The following is a 16,692-nucleotide window of genomic DNA, read 5'->3' on the forward strand; positions in this document are numbered from 1 at the left end:
CAAATGTTCACGTCGTTTCAAATTTTTCAATGTGAACGAGGGGGAAAAAAAAAAAAAAAGTAAAATATTGATCTGAAGGTGTGAATGTCTTTCAGGGAAGTCTCTCTCATATATCCAGCTGATCCAGTGTGAGTACAACCAGCGTTTCTATACCGCGTCTTTAATTACTTTATTTCTGATTAATTCTCCCCTGTCATACATGAGATGAGACATACTCGTTGCTATAGTAACGTGTAAGAACATTGTTAAAAACTGGCTCGTTATGATCAAGAAACCCTCACATCTTTGACTTCATCAGCTCCTGTGTCCACATAATGACCTATTTCACATCTTTTTGAGGTTTCGGGTCACATGAGACTGCCCTCTTGATGAGCTCCGCTATGATTGGCCGACTTCTGTGTTCAATGCTGCTGTGATAAACACTGTGGCCACAGGGGGGCGCCACAGATCGTGCGATCTGAGTCCAGAATCGCCAGAAAACTGCTGAAAGTCGATAAATATTTCAAGGACTTTAACCCTCAGAAGTCAATATGAGACTTTTCCTGATTTTTAAAGACGGAAAAAAAAAAGTTGCAGTAAAAAAGACGAAGTTGCCACTTCCAGTTGACCCCGCTCATCACTCTCCTCCCTCTCTAAAAGCTGCTCCACGCCCACCAACTCCGACGTCTGTGTGAGTCGTTGTGAGGAACGTGGGCGTCGTTTAGAGGGAAAGCAGCCGGAGACGTGGCAGGTCGAGTGGAGGAGGGGTGGAGAGGGTGGAGGGTGGGGGGTTATAACCCATTATTATCAGGCAGGAAGGAGTTCATTCTGCCAAATGAATCGATTCAGTTTCTTATTATACACCAGTAATGTGTGGATGGAGCTTCTCTCTCTGGCCGAATCCAATAAACTTTTCTTTGATTTGTAGCTTTAATAAATTCCCCGTTAAACTCGTGGCGACATTCTTGAGTTTAATATCATTTAAGTGCAACAAAACGATGAAAAGACTTGAGGAGAAGCTCCTTCCGGCCGACTGACCCGACGTGTGTTGAACCCCTCAGCCCCGGTCGACGGCGGCTCCTGGGAGGAGTCCCCGGCCTGCCAGCGCTGCTCCCTCCGCCTGCTGAACGACTCCATCCTGTGCGGGGAGGACGGGCTGTACTGGGTCTACGCCCTGGTCAGCTTCAGGAAGCGGCCCGGCCCCCGGCCGGCCAGGTCCGTGGTCCTGAGGAGGAACGGCGGGCCGCACCGCAGCGAGAAGACGCTGGTGGAGGGGACGTTCTCCAACGCCACCGAGGGCTCGGTGTGGGTGGCCAAGATCGTGAGGCTGACGGAGGGAGACCAGGTCAGCCTGCACCTCCAAGCACCCGTCCTGAAGGACAACACCCACTGGGGGGCCTTTCGCCTCTGGTAACGCCGGGGACACATCTTCTCCACCTCCTCCCTCCAGGGACATCTTCTCCACCTCCTCCCTCCAGAGACATCTTCTCCACCTCCTCCCTCCAGAGACATCTTCTCCACCTCCTCCCTCCAGGGACAGATCTTCTCCAACTCCTCCCTCCAGACACACCTTCTCCACCTCCTCCCTCCAGACACATCTTCTCCACCTCCTCCCTCCAGGGACAGATCTTCTCCACCTCCTCCCTCCAGACACACCTTCTCCACCTCCTCCCTCCAGACACATCTTCTCCACCTCCTCCCTCCAGGGACAGATCTTCTCCAACTCCTCCCTCCAGACACACCTTCTCCACCTCCTCCCTCCAGACACATCTTCTCCACCTCCTCCCTCCAGGGACAGATCTTCTCCACCTCCTCCCTCCAGACACATCTTCTCCACCTCCTCCCTCCAGACACATGTTCTCCACCTCCTCCCTCCAGACACATCTTTCTCCACCTCCTCCCTCCAGAGACATCTTCTCCACCTCCTCCCTCCAGGGACAGATCTTCTCCACCTCCTCCCCCCAGAGACATCTTCTCCACCTCCTCCCCCCAGAGACATCTTCTCCACCTCCTCCCTCCAGAGACATCTTCTCCACCTCCTCCCTCCAGGGACACATCTTCTCCACCTCCTCCCTCCAGAGACATCTTCTCCACCTCCTCCCTCCAGGGACAGACCTTCTCCACCTCCTCCCCCCAGAGACATCTTCTCCACCTCCTCCCTCCAGAGACATCTTCTCCACCTCCTCCCTCCAGGGACACATCTTCTCCACCTCCTCCCTCCAGACACATCTTCTCCACCTCCTCCCTCCAGAGACATCTTCTCCACCTCCTCCCTCCAGGGACAGATCCTCTCCACCTCCTCCCTCCAGACACATCTTCTCCACCTCCTCCCTCCAGAGACATCTTCTCCACCTCCTCCCTCCAGGGACAGATCCTCTCCACCTCCTCCCTCCAGAGACACATCTTCTCCACCTCCTCTTTTGGGTGGACCTTCTTCTTCCCCACCACTCAGGCAGGAGATCCAGTCCCTCCAGCTGGTCTCCATGGTTTTCATCCTGGTTCTTCAAGTCCAAACACAGTTTGCAGAGATTTAATCCAGAAACTCTAGATTAGGTTTAAGTCTCAATGTTTCACTCAGGAAAGAAAAAAATTATCACATTTGATGAGTTTCAGATCAATTAAAAAACATCCTTTAATGATCTTTATGGCCACGTTTGACAGTAAAATGTAGAAAAAACTAAATTCATCAACAAAACTAAACCAAACCAAACCAAAACAAACAAAACGAAATGAACAAATTCTACCAAGAACATGAGCTCTTTGATTCTTACACTTTCCTGTTGTCTGGACTGTACCACTTCGGACTGTACCACTTTAGACTGTACCACTTTAGACTGTACCACTTTAGACTGTACCACTTCGGACTGCACTACTTTGGACTGTACTACTTTAGACTGTACCACTTTGGACTGTATTACTTTGGACTGTACTACTTTGAACTGTACTACTTTGGACTGTACCACTTTGGACTGTACTACTTTGGACTGTACTACTTTGAACTGTACTACTTTAGACTGTATCACTTTAGACTGTACTACTTTGGACTGTACTACTTTAGACTGTACTACTTTGGACTGTACTACTTTAGACTGTACCATTTTAGACTGTACTACTTTAGACTGTACCATTTTAGACTGTACTACTTTACTACTTTAGACTGTATCACTTTAGACTGTACTACTCTGGACTGTACTACTTTAGACTGTACTACTTTAGACTGTACCACTTTGGACTGTACTACTCTGGACTGTACTACTTTAGACTGTACTGCTTTAGACTTTGGACTGTACCACTTTGGACTTTACTACGACTTTAAACTTCCAGTCGTTTGACACGATATTAAAATCTTAAGCTTTTTTTAAAAGAATGTGATGTGTGATGTTTATTTACCTGCTTTGTGTAATTTATTGACTGAGAAGTTTTATTATATAATAATAAAATATTTGACTGATGATTTTAAAAGCCTTCTCTCCATTGTCGCTCCGTGTCTTGGGTTTTCTATACAGAGTGAACTCACTTTGTTGTTTTCGGTTATTTTACAGGTTTGCACATTTTTCACAGTCCAGTACTTTCTGCTTTAATCTCTATTGTTTTAAACCATAATATGACTTTTGGTTTTTCTCTCACATTGTTGTGTCACTCCCTCCATTGTGTAACGTGTTTGGTGAAGTCTGGGTTATTTTCTGTTTCTCCTCTCTTTTGTTGTTTTCTGCCTGGTGGTTGTCAATCATTTCTTCTTTGTTTTTGAGATGTCTGTGAGTTTATGTTGGATTGTGTCACTTTGTGTTGGATTGTGTCACTTTGTGTTGGATTGTGTCACTTTGTGCTGGATTGTGTCACTTTGTGCTGGATTGTGTCACTTTGTGTTGGATTGTGTCACTTTGTGCTGGATTGTGTCACTTTGTGCTGGATTGTGTCACTTTGTGTGGGATTGTGTCACTTTGTGTGGGATTGTGTCACTTTGTGTGGGATTGTGTGTCTCTGCAGTGGAAACCCAACAGTTTCTGTCTTTGTTTGGTCATTTTGTGTCTCAGGTTCAAGCTCCCGGTGGTTTTGTGCGTCGCTGAAGCCTCGAGGCTGTTTGTGGGTCTGAGTGTGACGAGAGGATGGTTTGGACTCGCAGCCAGGTTGTTTTTTTCTGTTTGTTTTTTTAACAGCCAGGTTGTTTTGAGGAAGTTCAGTGCATCGACGTGACGGTGAATCAGTTGACTGTCGGGGGGGGGGGGGGGGGATCGCGCGACCGAGAGGAAGTGATCATTTCAACCTGTCAGACGCGTGAAACCAAAAATCCTGAGCAGCTGCTTGAGGTCGGAGAAACACAAAGGGTCAAAACAGATGCTGGAAAACTTTGCTGTGGGTTTGTCGTGGCTTCAGAGAAAAGTGAACGTGACCCAGAAGAGAAGATGTGGTGAAATAATCTGAAGCAATTTATGCACCTGGAAATCAAGAGATTAATAATCAGAAAAATAAAGACAATCGTTTAAAACAATAAATATAATTACTTCTTGTGTCGCTCTTTTATAAACAGGAGAATTTCATCTTTAACAGCCAATCAAGATCATTCCCAGGATCATTCCTCGCAATGAATGAATGAATGAATGAATGAATGAAGTAAGTAAAGAAATAAATGAAAAAAATGAATTCACCTGCCTTAAAATATATGTATTCAAATGGTTTAAACAGGAAAAGTAAATGAAAATAATCTTTCATATATAAACAAATCAATATATAAATGTGTCATTTCTATGTTTGTTTTGAACCCTTTTGAATGTGAATAAACATTTAATCCACTAACAGATTAGAACCTGAGCGTCGTCTCAGATCGTCTCTATTGATCCTGGAAACCTTTGCTGAGCCATAAAGAAAGAACGACAACATCGGTCAAGAGAAGGAAACGAGAGCAAATATACACCAAATGACTACAAAGAGTCTCAGGAGGATAAAAAAAAACTTGAGAGACACAAAACACACAACAATGGTGCAAAGTGACCCAGAAATCACTGAGAACGCCATTAAAATCACAAGATAGAAAATGACAAACACTAAACGGGTTAAAAAGACTTCGAAAGACATAAATGTGATGACAAACACATTCAAAGATTCAGATCCTTTGTGAAACGATACAAAATGATGTAAAAACCAAGAACCCAGATCATCAGTGATGCAACAAGACGACATGACGAGGAAACTTTCAGTTCATAAACCAAAACAAGGAACATGAAAGGAAAAATGATCCTGAAGACCAGGAAGATGGGAAATAAACAATGAATGATGAAAGGAGGACAAAAATCCAGAGAACGAAAAGAAAGATTGTAATCTACAGAAAAAACCCAGTAGAAAGAAAACAGAAAGAAAAGACAAAGTCTGGTCAAGGTCAGGGTCAAGGTCAGGGGTCAAGGTCAGGGGTCAGGGGTTAACGTTGGTATCAGCTCCTGTCGTCCAGCAGTTTGCCTGAAAACGCCTCTGAGAGGTTGGTGACGCCGCTCCAGGAGGAGGAATCAGAGTAAAAAGTGAAACTGGAACTCGAACCAAGGTCGCTGGATTTTCTGCACATTTTCTTTTTCCTTCTTTCAAACTTGAAAAGTGAAACTTTTTTAGTTTCATGCCAGTAAAAAAATAAAAGCAAAAAAAACCACAGATGAACCAGGAAGATTCTGCTTCCTGTTGCTTTACACTCACCTGAGAGTGTGTGCGTGTGTGTGAGTGTGGGTGAGTGTGTGGTTTTTTTTTTTATTTATTAAAAAAAAAACTGTCTCCAGTCACCTGGGACAAGAACAAAGGCGAGTGTGTTTCCCTCTGCTGTGCTTTGCACCTCCTCCTCCTCCTCCTCCTCCTCCTCCTCCTCCTCCTCCTCCTCCTCCTCCCCTCCAGCTCTCTCTCACAGTGACCTCACTGGACTTCCCCTCCAGCAGAGTCGGTATAAATCAGCAGCAGAAGTTCACCCAGAGCAGAGAGTCGAACTCTTCCTGAAGCTCGCAGAGCAGGATGGCATACAGGACGGCGGGCGGCGAGGAGGGGGGGGCGCTGGCATACAGGACGGCGGACGGCGAGGAGGGGGGCGCGCTGGCATACAGGACGGCGGGCGGCGAGGAGGGGGGGGCGGGGGCCTTCGTGGAGAAGAAGTGGTCTGCAGACTGGATGTGGAAGGTCTCCGGGGCTCTGCTCCTCCTGGTGGCTCTCTGCTTGGCAGCACTTTTCTTCACCTGGCACTTCACTGGACGACTGGACGTCACGGTGAGGAGCTGCTCCACCTGCACCGGAACCTCCACCAGAACCTCCACCAGAACCTTCGCCAGTCTAACCAGCCTGTCTCTTCTCCTGCAGAACCAGGCCAGCCGAACGCAGGCACGGAGCAGCTTTGCCACGACAGGTGAAACCAGGCGCCGGTGCGTCACACTCCTCTTCTTCTTCGTTGGTATTTCATTCACACCAGCTCTCCTTTGTTCCGTTTCAGATCCACACGACACGCTGAGCCGGATCGGCAGCGGCGCCAAGGCAGCCATCCACCTGGAAGGTGAGAGCCGGAGGGAAACAACTCCTTCACACTTTCAAACCTCAAGCTACATGTCAGTGCTGTTTGTTCAGGAGACAAAGATGCTGTTCGGTTCTGTTTGTTCAGGAGCTGCAGGTCGGTTCTGTTTGTTCAGGAGAAGAAGCTGCATGACGGTTCTGTTTGTTCAAAAGCTGCTGTTTGGTTCTGTTTGTTCAGGAGCTGCAGGTCGGTTCTGTTTGTTCAGGAGAAGAAGCTGCATGAAGGTTCTGTTTGTTCAGGAGCTGCTGTTCGGTTCTGTTTCTTCAGGAGACAAAGCTGCTGTTTGGTTCTGTTTGTTCAGGAGCTGCTGTTCGGTTCTGTTTGTTCAGGAGACAAAGCTGCTGTTTGGTTCTGTTTGTTCAGGAGAAGAAGCTGCATGAAGGTTCTGTTTGTTCAGGAGCTGCAGGTCGGTTCTGTTTGTTCAGGAGAAGAAGCTGCATGAAGGTTCTGTTTGTTCAGGAGCTGCTGTTCGGTTCTGTTTGTTCAGGAGACAAAGCTGCTGTTTGGTTCTGTTTGTTCAGGAGCTGCAGGTTGGTTCTGTTTGTTCAGGAGAAGAAGCTGCATGAAGGTTCTGTTTGTTCAGGAGAAGAAGCTGCATGACGGTTCTGTTTGTTCAAAAGCTGCTGTTCGGTTCTGTTTGTTCAGGAGCTGCAGGTCGGTTCTGTTTGTTCAGGATAAGAAGCTGCATGACGGTTCTGTTTGTTCAGGAACTGCAGGTCGGTTCTGTTTGTTCAGGAGAAGAAGCTGCATGACGGTTCTGTTTGTTCAAAAGCTGCTGTTTGGTTCTGTTTGTTCAGGAGCTGCAGGTCGGTTCTGTTTGTTCAGGAGAAGAAGCTGCATGAAGGTTCTGTTTGTTCAGGAGCTGCTGTTCGGTTCTGTTTCTTCAGGAGACAAAGCTGCTGTTTGGTTCTGTTTGTTCAGGAGCTGCTGTTCGGTTCTGTTTGTTCAGGAGACAAAGCTGCTGTTTGGTTCCGTTTGTTCAGGAGAAGAAGCTGCATGAAGGTTCTGTTTGTTCAGGAGCTGCAGGTCGGTTCTGTTTGTTCAGGAGAAGAAGCTGCATGAAGGTTCTGTTTGTTCAGGAGCTGCTGTTCGGTTCTGTTTGTTCAGGAGACAAAGCTGCTGTTTGGTTCTGTTTGTTCAGGAACTGCAGGTCGGTTCTGTTTGTTCAGGAGCTGCATGACGGTTCTGTTTGTTCAAAAGCTGCAGGTCGGTTCTGTTTGTTCAGGAGAAGAAGCTGCATGACGGTTCTGTTTGTTCAGGAGTTGCTGGTCGGTTCTGTTTGTTCAGGAGTTGCTGGTCGGTTCTGTTTGTTCAGGAACTTCTGGTCAGTTCTTTTTGTTCAGAACCGACTCGGTGTACATGTACTCAGTCTTTTCTGCTTCTCCTTCCAGGGAGCGATGGCGGCGGTGGCGATGGCGGCGGCTTGGAGCTGCAGTGGAGGAAGGACCAAGGCCAGGCGTTCGACCAGGGCGGCTTCAGGCTGTCCAACAACAGCATCGTGGTCCCGCAGACCGGCCTGTACTTCGTCTACAGCCAGGCGTCCTTCAGGGCCTCCTGTGGCGCCGGCAGCGCCCCAACGCCGCTCAGCCACTGCGTCTGGCGCCACTCGGACTCAGTGGGCCGCCGAGTGTCTCTGATGAGCGCCGTGCGGTCGGCGTGCCAGAGCCAGGCTCCGGACGCCTTCAGGGACGGACGCGGCTGGTACAACGCCGTCTACCTGGGCGCCGTCTTCCAGCTGCAGCGCGGCGACCGCCTGTGGACCGAGACCGGCCCGCTGGCCCAGCTGGAGACCGACGAGGGTAAGACCTTCTTTGGGGTGTTCGCCCTCTGAGCCGCAAGTCGGAGCACCGCAGGTTCGTCGCCACGGTGACGGAGCAACGTTTCGATCTCAGTGGAGATCAACGCCCAAGCATCTTAAACTGTAACAGTTTGTTTCCGTCACTTCCTGTTTTATCTGGTTGAAAGTGTAGGTGTGCGCGCGCGCGCGTGTGTGTGTGTGTGTGTGTGTGTATGTGTGTGTGTGTGAGCTACAACCTCTGTGTATTTATTTGTATTTATTTGTATTTAATTGATCGAATGTTCAGGAGAGCCTATTTATACACTTTGTTAATAAAATGTCAGAAATGAACGTGAACTGGATTAAAACACACACACACACACACACACACACACACACACACACACACACACACACACACACACACACACACACACACACACACACACACACACACACACACACACACACACACACACACACACACACAGAATACTTCCTCTGTGAGCTCACTCAGCGTTTGGTGGGAATTTCCTGCTTTTCTTGCTGAGTGTTGTCAGGTGAAGCCGCAGCCCAGAGCGGGTTTTCCCCGCCACACCCCCCACTCCCTCTCACACACTGCCAACAATCATGTGTGTGTGTGTTCACTGGTTTCAAGCGTCCACATCTTTCACATCATTACGAACCAACATCCGAGTAGAAAACAGATCAAACGACGTCCAGCTTCTCTTTTGTCTCCTGCAGAAAAACTTCATGTGTTCGTAGTTTGTTTTTTTCCCCTCCAGTTTTAACGAGCATCATTTCCACTTTCTGAAAAATATCCGTTTGTTATTTTCTTTAATCTTCTCAAACTTCAGAGCAGCTAAAAAAAACTAAACAAAACAAAAAAAAAACCCGACTTCCTCCTCATGCGTTTCCACGTTCTGACAATCATCTCAATCATCTTCACCGGGAAACAAAACACCTCAACATCTGGGAGAAGAAACTCGACATCAGTAAAACGAGACGTCAGAGGATATTTACTGAACCTTAAAGGTTGGAAACAGGAGGATGAGGAGGAAGAGGAAAGGAGGAGGAAGAGAAGCAGGAGAAGGGGAAAGAGGAGAAGGAAGACAAGAGTAGGAGGAGGAGGGGAGAAGGAGGAAGAGGAGAAAGAATAGGAAGAGGGGGAGGAAGAGGAGGAGGAGGAAGAGGAGGCTGTCACAGCTGTTTCATTCTTTGTCCACAAACAGAGGAAACATTTGGAGTCGATTCGTCTCGTGTACAGAAACATCCAGTCATTGTCCTGCAGCTGGACTCGTCATGTGACCTGCTCTGAACTTTGACCCCTGCAGACGGTCACCAGGTCACAGAGGAGCACTGCTGACCTCTAGTGGACACTCTTTACACACACACACACACCCACACGCACGCACGCGCAGTTATTAAAATCATGACTGAAACTCAGAATCTCAGTGGAAAAAAACCCAAGTATTTTTATTTAGACTCATATATATTTGCGTACACATACTCTGAAATATATCAACATTTAAAGAGTTTAGATATAGTGAATACAAAGATCCCCAAATCCTGTAGAGTATTATATAATAGATGTGCAAGATAATAGAACATTTTTCTAAATGATTTCTGCATTCATATGTTACACCGATCCCGCCCACAACGACAGTAATAAATATGGCCGATTTATTCGTTCACAAGTACGCACTGTCCGAGACGCCGTCCTGCCGGCCCTGAGCGAGGAAAGTCTCTTCTCGTGAATAAAGAGGAAGTGTGAGTGTCTCCCCTGCTCCTGAAGCTGCTGCAGAAACATCTGGAATGAAGTATTGCTCCAGGTTAACTGCTGGCCGAACACAGGAAGTCACCTGACGTCACTTCCTCCTTCACAACCAATCCCAACGCCCCCAAATCAAAACAAACGCGGAGCGTCTCCCCATGTGGGAAAACGTGAAAAAGAAAAAGAAGAGAAAAAAAAACCCAAGAAGGTTTGAGAGTCGGACATGTTCACAGGTATAAAAACTGTGCTTTCTCTGGGAGCCTGCAGGGGGAGCCCTCGTACAAACCCCACGTCTCACAGGAAGTGTCTGGTTACGCTGTAAAGAAAACTGAACAACCAGGAATTAGTTCCAGAGTCAAAAGGTTTGAGTGCAGATAGTTCTTAAAATATATGCTCGTCATTAAAAGGAAATAGATCTGAATATTTTGAACTTTCAGGCTTCCTTTTCAAACAGTTTCGATGTTGCAAATTGCAGTTGCCGATTACAGTTACTGGAGTCTCCGGTAACTTGTTGACCATTGATGAAAACAGTCCCATAGTTTTCGTTATTATCCTGTTCACACACCACTGTTAGCTTTAGCATTAGCATCGCTGCTATGTTCCAGTTCTGTTCACCGAGTTTTATTAGCTTTAGCATAGCTGCTATCCCTCGCTCCCATTCTCACTTGGTAAACAGTAGCATAGCAGAGCCGTAGCATACCAGCCGGCACTCATTGCTAGCATTACAAATAGGATAGCAGCTACATGCTCTTCCTGCTCATCAGGCTAACTGAGCCTCTTGTTAGAATTAACATTAGCACACCAGCTATCGTGCAATATTAGCTTTAGCATTGTTAACATTACATTAGGATGTCCAAGTCACGCTCACTCAGCATTACTAGCTTTAGCATAGTGGCTAGCTCAGTTCCTCTGCTCACTTAGCTCACTGTGCTCCTACCATTAGCACAGCTGCTCACCGCACCAACCATTTTATCATTAACATCAGCATTAGCGACTGCCATTACTCCGATTGCTGAACTAACTGTTTTAGCATTAGCATTGCTTCAGCCTCAGAGCCCGTCAGTCTGTTTTCTCCTCATAAAGTGGCAATGATACGAGACGAAGAAGAGACGAAGGACGAGTTAAAAGACGAGGAATTTGTCAGAGGGCTGCTGCTCTGCTGAACACACAACACAAATCTGAGAAAATACTTTGTAAAACATCTTGAAAAACTATAAAAATTGTCCTTTTATACCAGCGAGCATTTCTCCTGCTGAACTTGGACGTGGCTCTACCCTCCCCCAAGGTTACCCGGGTCAATCAGGGGATGGGGGATGGGGGGGGGCTCAGGGTCAGTCAGGGTCACCCTGGGAGATTCCTCAGGGTCAGTCATTGTCCCTCGTGGTGGGGGGGGGGGGGGGTCACTCTGGGTCAGTCGTGGTATTAAATTGCACACACACACATGCATTAAGCTCCCTGGCCTCTAACTCATTATGGCTATTGGATAAAGCACATTGTCACTTCGTGGTGAAACTTGGTTCCACATGGCCAAAACCCCGGAACAAAACCCCGGAACAAATCCCACACGCTGCTTTTTGTAAATCTGCAAGACTTTCCTGAAAAATAAACGAAGAACAGAACGACGACTGCGTGACGAAACAGCTCAAATATTACAGAACGATAGAAACCACCATGACGGCCAGGGCTCCGCCCACCGGAGGCGGAGCCAGACTGTGAGACCGGACAGTAAACAACAAACACAAACGTCCCGCCTCCAGGCCACGGGGCCGCTGGGGGTGGAGGTGGGGGGTGGGGGGGCTTGATAAGTGAGTGGGGGGGGGGGGGGGATCGGTGGTCTGGGATGTGAGGGTGTCAACCTGTGCAGCGCCCCCTCGTGGTAGACAGTGTCACTACACCGATGTGCTGGTCGCCCAGAAACCAAGTGAATGTCACAGTGTGCCTCCTGTGTGCGGGGGCCCCCCCCCTGCCCCGTGCCGTCCCCCCCACCCGTTACTTGTAGAGCAGGGGGATCTGGCTGTTGTGGCAGTGGTTGCGGCTCATCTTGCTGTCGGCCGGGTACAGGCTGGACGAGTTGGAGAAGGACGGCGGCAGCGAGTGGTTGTCCGTGGTGGGGTACCCGGGGGGGGGCAGCAGGGACTTGGGATCCGGCTGGGAGGACGGCAGTGGGGCATTGTGGTTCTGGTTCTGGCCCCCTGAGGGGCGGCGCCGGCTGCGCAACGCCTGACGCTCGGCCAACTGGTTACGGAGAGCCGACACCCGCTCTTCTTTCTGTAAACACAACGAGGGAGGGGGGTGAGTCTGCAGCGGGGGGGGGGGGGGGGGGGGGGGGGCCTCACAAAGCCATTAAACTTCCTCTACAGGTTTTGTTTCTGCCCAATGCTTGAGGCTCTCAAGCTCTCAAGACACGACAACGAATACGAGTGTATCCGCAAAACTTTCTTCTACCCTCCCTCTCCCTCATGCTCATCCAGTTGTAAACAAACATGGCCGACCTATAGCGGTTTGACTCGTGGTCAGAATTCTAGTTTTATCATCCATATCAATAGTTTTATAGTTGAGACTCTCCCTGATAGGATCCGATGTGTCATCAGTCCATACGGATGTCAGGTTCTCTCCATTTTCTCTACGTTTATCACGTATTGTTCTCTGCACACACGTCTGTCGGGTTTCATTACAAAATCAAGCAACAGCACCCTCCAGTGGCCCGGCAGACTAACTACATGGTTGTCTCTGTGTCCGCTGCTGCTGCAGTGTAAACACACTCCCTTTTGTTTAACGGATTAGGTTCCGTCACGTGAAACGTTGTTGTGTAAACGAGGCCTTAGTAACAGATGATAAAATGTAACAGATGATAAAATGTAACAGTGTTACATTTTATCCTCTGTTATATTTTATTGTTTCAGTTCATATCTGTTACACTGAGAATAACATTGCATTAAAAAAAATGTCTGTTTCAATAAAATGAAACCCCACTACACCGCCTCCTTCTGTTCAGTTTAATTGGACCCATTTATTTAAGTTTGAGTTGAAAATTCTTTTGATCTGATTTCTCCTCGACCCAATCTATTATTTCTTTATGTTTTCTTTCTTCACTCATTGAGTGAGTGAGTGAGTGAGTGAGTGAGTGAGTGAGTGAGTGAGTGAGTCCCCCACCTCCTGGATGATCTTCTGCAGCTCTCGGTTCTCCCGCTCCAGCTGCCTGGACTTCTCCTCGTCGTTGTTGTTGGTGGACGAGCCGGTCTTCAGCGTGTCCTGCTGCTCCGACTGCCACTCGCCACGCGTGATGAGGCGCCGCATCTGAACACAGTCACACCGTTCAGCCACACGGTTCATCCTCCCCTCACACAGTTCAGCGAGTCACAACCTGCCCTCCAGCACAGGTTGAAACGCAGCTCAGAGAAAGACAAAAGAGAAGGTTTTGAAGACCTTGTTCCTCCAGATTGGCTGAACTGATTGATTGATTGAAGGTTTCATCCTTTATTTTCTTTAAAAACCTCCAACCAGCTCAGAGAAAAGAATCACTCTTAATGTTTAATGTTTTCTTCTTCTGGAGTTTTAATGTTGTAAAGTTTTAATGTTTACTGTGTTTCAAGGGGATTATTTAATTGAAGGTCATTAAAATGTTCCAGACTGCCTCCACCTGCTGGACGGGAGGGGAACTACAGTGCTTAAAACCTCAAACTCAACCTGAACTTTTATTTCTGTGAGCGTCTCTGGTTCTGCTGAGCAAAAGCCAGACCCAGACCCAGACCCAGACCCAGACCCAGACCCAGACCCAGACCCAGACCCAGACCGCTGCTCTCAGCGAGGCGCTGGTTCACCTTGGGAACAAACAGGACCACCAAGGTGATGTAGGCCGAAAAGACGACGGCGAGCGCAGCAAAGGCGAAGGAGGCGTCCTGCTGCGAGGACAGGATCATGGTGACCGGGGCCGTGATGAGGCACAGGACCTGCAGGGGGGGGGGGGGCAGACGACATTATGAGGACCAGAGAATCCAGGATCTAGGTCCAGGTCCAGGAGGAGGTCCTTCACTCACAGCCACGTTGTAAATCGCCATGCCGACGGCTCGGTGGTCGTTGATCTTTTCGGTAGAAACTGACTTTGTCTCGTAGGCCAGAAAAATACCGAGAAGCAGCAGGAGACCTTTATAACCGTAAACCACACCTGGTGGGGGGATCAGCAGGTTATTTCAGTAAAAACATTCAGAATGTGTAATGTTGGTGGATAAAAAATAAAAACCTTCTGATGAAATGTGTGTGTGTGTGTGTGTGTGTGTGTGTGTGTGTGTGTGTGTGTGTGTGTGTGTGTGTGTGTGTGTGTGTGTGTGTGTGTGTGTGTGTGTGTGTGTGTGTGTGTGTGTGTGTGTGTGTGTTACCCAGCCAGGTGTTCATCTTCTCAGAGTTGCAGTGTTCGAGCAGCGGCTGAATCAAAACATCCAAATCTTCTTTAGGAGCCTCCCGAGTGAACTTCTGCTCTCATGGTGGATGGAGGGATGGAGGAGTAGAGGGACAGAGGGATGGAGGGGTATATTGATGGAGGGATGAAAAAAAGAGAGAGATGATAAGAACGGATGAGACAGCAGGGAAAGTGCAGAGTCAGCGGAAACCCTGGTGACTGCAGCTGATCCTCTGGAGTAAACTCTGTGTGTGTGTGTGTGTGTGTGTGTGTGTGTGTGTGTGTGTGTGTGTGTGTGTACTGGGCACAGAAACGGCTCCAATCATCATTTTTAATTTGAACTTTATTCAAAAATACTTTGAGACTGAAACTTCCATCACGGAAGTTTAAAGCTAGAATCTTTTTTTTTTTTAGTGTTGGATTTTAAATCGATCGTTAAAATTAACCACGGATCTGGATCGGTTCCGTGTGAACGGACTCCTCCTCCTTCTCCTGTCTGTCTCCCCCGCTCTCCCTCTCTCCGCCTCACCTCCACCGTGATGTGCAGTGGATCCACGATCTGCCAGATCATGAGCGACAGGAAGTCCACGGCCAGCAGCACGCCCACCGTGGCGTACAGTTTCCACGGCTCCAGGTGTTGCTGCAAACAAACACAAAGACTGCTATGTTATTATGTTACTAAGATGTTATTATACTGGTGTTATAATGTTATTATAGTGTTATTATACGGTGGCCCTGAAGTGCAAACCACAACAACAAATCATTAAACACAACAGCAAATAGAAAAACACAACACAAATGAAATTAATCAAATCAACACAAATGATTTGTTCATTTGTGTTGTGTTTTTCTATTTGCTGTTGTGTTTTTTAATTTGTTGTTGTTTTTCAATTTGTTGTTGTGTTTAATGATTTGCTGTTGTGTTTATCAATTTGTTGTTGTGTTTTTTAATTTGTTGTTGTTTTTCAATTTGTTGTTGTGTTTAATGATTTGCTGTTGTGTTTTTCAATTTGTTGTTGTGTTTTTCAATTAGCAGTGGTGTTTTTCAATTTGTTGTTGTGTTTTTTTAATTTGCTGTTGTGTTTTTTAATTTCTTGTTGTGTTTTTCAATTAGCAGTGATGTTTTTCAATTTGTTGTTGTGTCCTTTAATTTGTTGTGTTTTTCATTTGCTGTTGTGTTTTTTCATTTGCTGTTTAGTGATTTGTTGTTGTGGTTTGCACTTCAGGGCCACCGTATTTTTATATATTCTAATGGTAATAATAATAATAATCTTTATTTATAAAGCACATTTAAAAAACCAAAAGGTAGTCATGTTATTATCTGATTACAATTTTATTGTTATGGTTAGAATATAGTAACATTATAATAATGTTACAGTGATGTGATTGATGTTTATTATAATGGATATTGTGTGTTGTAATGCAATGATAATAGTTATTACAATGGTTATGTTATTATAATAGTTATTAGAATGTTATTACAAATGTTGAGATTAATGGTATAGTGATACAATTATACATCCCCATTATACAAACAAAATATAATTAATTTATTATTATCACACACACACACACACACACACACACACACACACACACACACACACACACACACACACACACACACACACACACACACACACACACACACACACACACACACACGAGAGAGAGAACAGAAGTCATCGCTATCCAAGGACGTCTGCTCTGCAAACAAAGACAAAGCACCAGGACAAACCATGTGACAGGTGTGTGTGTGTGTGTGTGTGTGTGTGTGTGTGTGTGTGTGTGTGTGTGTGTGTGTGTGTGTGTGTGTGTGTGTGTGTGTGTGTGTGTGTGTGTGTGTGTGTGTGTGCTGCAGTGTCCTCTGAGATGTTGCAGCTCTCATGCGGACAGTTTCCTGTGTGAGCATTCCGAATCTTCCAAACAGGAAACAACCTCAATGAGCTTCGCTTTCCCTCCCTCCTCTTTCTCTCTCTCTCCCTCCCTCCCTCTTTACATCCTCCTCTCCTCGCCGTGGCTCCTCCAGGCCACCATGTTGAGCGGCGCCGCAGTGAGTAAAGTGAAATGAAGATAAGGCAGGTTCCAGTCCTGAGCCTGTCTTCACTGCAGCTCCGTGCAAAATCATTTGAAAAGCCTTCTTCTCTCCTCCATTTGTGAAACTTTCCTGAAACACTCGTTGCAGCTCTCTGGCAAATTGCCCTTCTGTGGACAAGCAGAGAGTTGAAAGTCGA

General features: G+C 47.0%; 2 protein-coding genes across 2 annotated transcripts in view; one reads left to right on the forward strand and one right to left on the reverse strand.

The window, feature by feature from the left end:
• Nucleotides 1-5,964: 5,964 nt before the first annotated feature.
• On the forward strand, nt 5,965-8,342 carry LOC308133765 (tumor necrosis factor-like; the record flags this gene model as incomplete). The annotated part of the gene is made up of 3 exons (XM_080501276.1): nt 5,965-6,349; nt 6,434-6,493; nt 7,903-8,342. The coding sequence occupies 3 exons, from the start codon at nt 5,965-5,967 to the stop codon at nt 8,340-8,342; spliced, it is 885 nt and encodes a 294-aa protein (XP_080357402.1).
• A 3,709-nt stretch (nt 8,343-12,051) lies between these two features.
• Nucleotides 12,052-16,692, reverse strand: part of LOC308133598 (gamma-aminobutyric acid type B receptor subunit 1-like) — a gene marked incomplete at its 3' end in the record, with an annotated part of 28,549 nt that continues 23,908 nt past the window's right edge. Inside the window, exons 13-18 of the mRNA XM_080501050.1 lie at nt 14,988-15,098; nt 14,439-14,532; nt 14,100-14,227; nt 13,884-14,012; nt 13,216-13,359; nt 12,052-12,330 (exon numbers count right to left, since the gene is read on the reverse strand). Of these exons, the coding sequence (XP_080357176.1) occupies nt 12,052-12,330; nt 13,216-13,359; nt 13,884-14,012; nt 14,100-14,227; nt 14,439-14,532; nt 14,988-15,098 (885 nt within the window). The remainder of the gene's footprint in view (nt 12,331-13,215; nt 13,360-13,883; nt 14,013-14,099; nt 14,228-14,438; nt 14,533-14,987; nt 15,099-16,692) is intronic.

The sequence above is a fragment of the Blennius ocellaris genome (genome assembly GCF_963422515.1).
Source record: "Blennius ocellaris genome assembly, chromosome: 8".
NCBI lineage: Eukaryota > Metazoa > Chordata > Actinopteri > Blenniiformes > Blenniidae > Blennius > Blennius ocellaris.